The sequence below is a fragment of the Diaphorina citri genome, unplaced genomic scaffold (assembly GCF_000475195.1).
Source record: "Diaphorina citri unplaced genomic scaffold, Diaci psyllid genome assembly version 1.1 scaffold145, whole genome shotgun sequence".
In the NCBI taxonomy this organism is placed as follows: Eukaryota; Metazoa; Arthropoda; class Insecta; order Hemiptera; family Psyllidae; genus Diaphorina; species Diaphorina citri.
Genome location: NW_007377582.1, coordinates 291427 through 296864, shown reverse-complemented (window position 1 = coordinate 296864; position 5438 = coordinate 291427). Strand labels below are relative to the sequence as shown.

The following is a 5438-nucleotide window of genomic DNA, read 5'->3' as shown; positions in this document are numbered from 1 at the left end:
GGCGTAGTGGTCAAAGCAATAGCTTAGTAAAGAGTCTCAGTCTACATAGGTATGGTAGGTATTTTATCCTCTTTTATTTGACAATTTGACCAAATGATAAAACTCTCAAAGAGTGTCCACACATAGTCGACCGGCCATCGATCGATGATGACTGAACCATCCACACTGCCTCGACAACATCGATTTACTGCGTCGATCGAAATCGATTTACGTGACGGCCGGTCAACTACATATGTTTGGACACACCTTTAGAGTTAGTTGGTAGTCATTGACGCCTTTTAAAAATAGCCTTTTTAAACTGTCAAAAAGCCATTAAATGTCCTTTCCTTTTAAAACCGATTCCATTTTGGGAACGGTTCCACAGAGCGGTTTTGACTGCTCAGTGGTTCTCAACATAGGTCCTCAACCACTTGTTCACCAGAGACGAGTGTTTGTTTCGCCACGAGATTTTGGACTCGATGATTTGAATTGATGACGTAAACACTGCCTCAAGTTCTTTGATGACGTCATCTTCCTCACGATTCTGCAGGAATTTCTTCAGCTGAAAGAAGGAGAGAGGGAATGAAGTACATATTATTAGCATGCTCAGCTTGTTCAGCGCCGTAAACTCACACAAACGCTTTAAAAGGCAGTGAACCGTCCACACTGCCGCTCGACTATGTTTGAACACACCTTTATGTTGAACTAGTACCAAAAGCCACACTACTATCACGTCACGTCATGTGGCTGTCCTGAACGAAATTACCAGAAAGATGAACTACATGTTTCTGACTCCCCATGAGTTCACGTGAGGTGACGTGATGGTAGTGTGTTTCTACCTTTAATTTTCTGTCGTCGCTGCCTCAAGTTCTTTGATGACGTCATCTTCCTCACGATTCTGCAGGAATTTCTTCAGCTGAAAGAAGGAGAGAGGGAATGAAGTACAAATTAGCATGTTCAGATTGTTCAGCGCCGTAAACTCACATAAACGCTTTAAAAGGCAGTGAACCGTCCACACTGCCGCTCGACTATGTTTGAACACACCTTTATGTTGAACTAGTACCAAAAGCCACACTACTATCACGTCACGTCACTTGGCTGTCCTGAACGAAATTACCAGAAAGATGAACTACATGTTTTTGACTCCCCATGAGTTCACGTGAGGTGACTTGATGGTAGTGTGTTTCTACCTTTAATTTTCTGTCGTCAAAATAGGGCAACTCACGTCACGTCACGTCACTTGGCTGTCCTGAACGAAATTACCAGAAAGATGAACTACATGTTTTTGACTCCCCATGAGTTCACGTGACGTGACATGATGGTAGTGTGTTTCTACCTTTAATTTTCTGTCGTCAAAATAGGGCAAGCTCTGATTCGCCAATTTGGACTCCTACTTACTTGCAACAGCTGAGCCGTCGTTGTCAACCCTTCCGTACATCCCGTGACGATTTTACCCAAAACACCTCGGTCATTGACCTTTTCCTTGATGCTGGAGTCCCAACTATCACGGAACCAAGTGAACATATGGACAGCCGTGTCGGGATCTGAAGACAGTTGACTCCAAAGGGCGGACAGGTGAGTGGATGATTCGTCCAGAATCTTGTCGAGAACTCTGCGGAGGAAGATTTTTCCAAAGGGGTTTAACGTCTCTCTATAACTGATCTGATGAGGTTTTCAGTGAAGGGGGTTGTACCCTCCTTTCGGTCCCTAGCTATCCGTCTCCTCACATTTTCTGACCATCCTCAACTAGCCTGAGTTGGGCTTGACAAAGCCAAAAGGACAGGATTCCCCAGATGATCATCCGGCTATCAACCACGCACAAAGTTGTTTAATTTCAATGATCCATTGAGAACCTAGTGCCTTCTATCGCTGGCATCACTGGCTTTTGAAAAAGAAAGGAGATTAACCTTGGACGTTGGAAGGATTAGAATTCTAATCGACAAAAAGAAAGAAAATGGGTAAATGAACTTGGCCTTTTCTCTGTGGACCTATTCCATTGTTGAATCGACTTACTCAAAAACTTTTGTCTGGTTCTTAGAGCAGCTCAGTGATTTGAGTAGGATGGGATATTTGTCGTCTGTGGTGTTGAGAGATTCCCAAAGGATGTTGAACTCCTTGTCATTTGATTCGCGAACCACAGTGCACAGTATGGTGTTGATCATTTGATCACTGGAAATACAAAGTCAGGGAACACCAGAGAACCATAGTTTAGGTACTTTTGGTTCATTTATGAGAAATTCTATGAACGCCCAGATCAGTTTAAGTATGCAATGTACTGAACAGTAAAAATATTTCAAGCTAATGTTCAAAATTTCAAATCCCATATCTGGTACAAAAACTTTTTTATCTGAACAAATAATAGGTAGGTAGAATAATTAATTTAGTTCTATCGAAGAAGATAGATAGTGTTCTATTTAATTTTATGAGGAACTTAATAAAGTACCTACAAACATTATCCAATTGAGTATCTCATATTTTGATAAAGGTTTTTCATATAAATTTTTCTCTTTCAATATACTTTTGACATTTTTTTGTCCTTCTGCAGCGCTTTCTTTGTCTTCGGAAACAGTTGACTCCAAAGGGCGGACAGGTGAGTGGATGATTCGTCCAGAATCTTGTCGAGAACTCTGCGGAGGAAGATTTTTCCAAAGGGTTTAACGTCTCTCTATATAGGTATAACTGATCTGATGAGGTTTTCAGTGAAGGGGGTTGTACCCTCCTTTCGGTCCCTAGCTATCCGTCTCCTCACATTTTCTGACCATCCTCAACTAGCCTGAGTTGGGCTTGAAAAAGCCAAAAGGACAGGATTCCCCAGATGATCATCCGGGTATCAACCTATCAACGACGCACAAAGTTGTTTAATTCCAATGATCCATTGGGAACCTAGTGCCTTCTATCGCGGGCATCACTGGCTTTTGAAAAAGAAAGGAGATTAACCTTGGAAGTTGGAAGGATTTGGCATCACTGGCTTTTGAAAAAGAAAGGAGATTAACCTTGGACGTTGGAAGGATTAGAATTCTAATCGACAAAAAGAAAGAAAATGGGTAAATGAACTTGGCCTTTTCTCTGTGGACCTATTCCATTGTTGAATCGACTTACTCAAAAACTTTGGTCTGGTTCTTAGAGCAGCTCAGTGATTTGAGTAGAATCGGATATTTGTCGTCTGTGGTGTTGAGAGATTCCCAAAGGATGTTGAACTCCTTGTCATTTGATTCGCGAACCACAGTGCACAGTATGGTGTTAATCATTTGATCACTGGAAATACAAAGACAGGGAACACCAGAGAACCATAGTTTAGGTACTTTTGGTTCATTTATGAGAAATTCTATGAACGCCCAGATCAGTTCAAGTATGCAATGTGCTGAACAGTAAAAATATTTCAAGCTCATGTTCAAAATTTAAAATCCCATCGCATGGTACCTATACTTAAGCAATCTGGTACAAAAACTTTTTTATCTAAACAAATTAGTAATAGGTAGAATAATTAATTTAGTCGACTATACTCGATGTCCGAAACTGTGAACTCACTTCGAACCCCGTTGACAAACGACGGCATTGCGTCGGATTTCGTTCACTTTGATTGAACCATTTACATTTATCCTGAGCAAAAAGGTCTCAGAGTTTAAATTAAATCATTATTACGAGTTATCACTCTGGTTGCACCATTTATTTTAGATAACTAGTTAAAAATGTTTAAGTTGTCATGCAAAAAGCGTTCATGATCTCTTGATCACCAATCAGGTTTGAAATCAGTGCACACTCTTTCAAATAAGTGGACACATCATTCTTGTGTTGAATAGTAGTTAATGGTACTAGCCCTTCCTCCAAATTAGTTTGGTAAAATTTTGTCAAATGTTCCGATTTGTTATCAATGTTTTTGAAGAGCTTCAAACTAGTGAACAAACTTGAGCTCTTCATTGGGCCAAGATTTCGCCAGGTCTGTCTGGGGAGGAGAAAAAGATATTTTATAGTGAGAAAACAGCTGCACCGTCAACGGTTTTAGTAATGACCTGCCTCGTTGGCGTAGTGGTCAAGACGATCGCCTGATGTGGGTTTGATCCCAGCCGAGGCATGGAATTTTATCCTCATTTATTTGAGGATTTGACCACATAATAATGGAGCTCTAAGGGTTGGAACGCCTCTGGCGTTAATCTCGCCTAGTGGTTACCTTCCACTCAAGAGTCCACTATTATAATGTGGACTAAAATTAGGAAGGATTGGGTTTACAATCCATTCGGCGATAAGCTACACGTCTACTCACACCCTTACCCATCCTGTGGGACCTGAAAATTCAGTAGCACGGGATTGTCCATCCGGATACCAACCACGTGTAACTTTGCTTGACATAAATCAACCATTGGGAACTGATGCATCCAAGGTGCTATCGCCGCTACTTGAATTTAATTTAAAATAGGTACAACTATTTTCATTTACTCTATTTGTAACATGTGTTTCCCATAATATATCAGAATATATGAGACCTCGTTAGACTGCGGGGGTAAAAGGACTTTTCAGCCCTATCCCAGCAGGATAAACAAGGTATATTCTACATTTTACAAACTATTTGTTACGTAGGTAAAAAATAGTTATATTATTTGGACGATATTGTACGTCGACATAAGTTTAAATCGACACGTCCTTTTTGGTTATAATGTGGTCTAAAATTAGGAAGGATTGGGTTTACAATCCATTCGGCGACAAGCTACACGTCTACTCACACCCTCACCCATCCTGGGGGACCTGCAAATTCAGTAGCACGGGATTGTCCATCCGGATACCAACCACGTGTAACTTTGCTTGACTTAAATCAACCATTGGGAGCTGATGCATCCAACGTGCTATCGCCGCTACTTGAATTTAATTTAAAACAGGTACAACTATTTCCATGTACTCTATTTGTAACATGTGTTTCCCATAATATGTCAGAATATATGAGACCTTGGTTAGACTGCTGGGGTAAAGGGACTTTTCAGCCCTATCCCAGCAGGATAAACAAAATATATTCTACAAACTATTTGTTACGTAGCGTAGGTAACAAATAGCTATATTATTTGGACGATATTGTACGTCGACATAAGTATAAATAGACACGTCCTCTTTGAACTCTATTGCTGATGAAAATAAGAGAATGTCTTTACTGGCTCTCACCTTGACCAAAGCATCATCTACGGAGGTAATGGCCAGGGATTCATAGAACCAGACCGAAGTCCAGTTGTTAAATGTGACCAAGTCGCCCAACCAATGGTGTGCCAGATTATGGCCGACCATAATGAACAGGGTTCTCTTCAGCTCAAACGAACTGAGCTCGTCCACCTTGCAGTCGGATTCTCTGAAAGGATCAGAAATCAATTTTGAGAACAGCAACCATTTGTTGTAATCAATCAACTGACAGTCAAGAGGTGTAAGTAGGTATTCTTAAACATTGACTCGAGAGCCGGAGGTTGCCGCTATGAGAGTAT

At 40.8% G+C, this 5438-nt stretch overlaps 1 protein-coding gene across 1 annotated transcript in view; it reads right to left on the bottom strand.

The window, feature by feature from the left end:
• The window catches only part of LOC103505023 (thyrotropin-releasing hormone-degrading ectoenzyme-like), a 7536-nt gene continuing 2098 nt past the window's right edge, over positions 1-5438 (bottom strand). Inside the window, exons 4-6 of the mRNA XM_026820429.1 lie at positions 3079-3234; positions 1378-1591; positions 1-541 (exon numbers count right to left, since the gene is read on the bottom strand). Of these exons, the coding sequence (XP_026676230.1) occupies positions 380-541; positions 1378-1591; positions 3079-3234 (532 nt within the window). The 3' untranslated portion in view covers positions 1-379. The remainder of the gene's footprint in view (positions 542-1377; positions 1592-3078; positions 3235-5438) is intronic.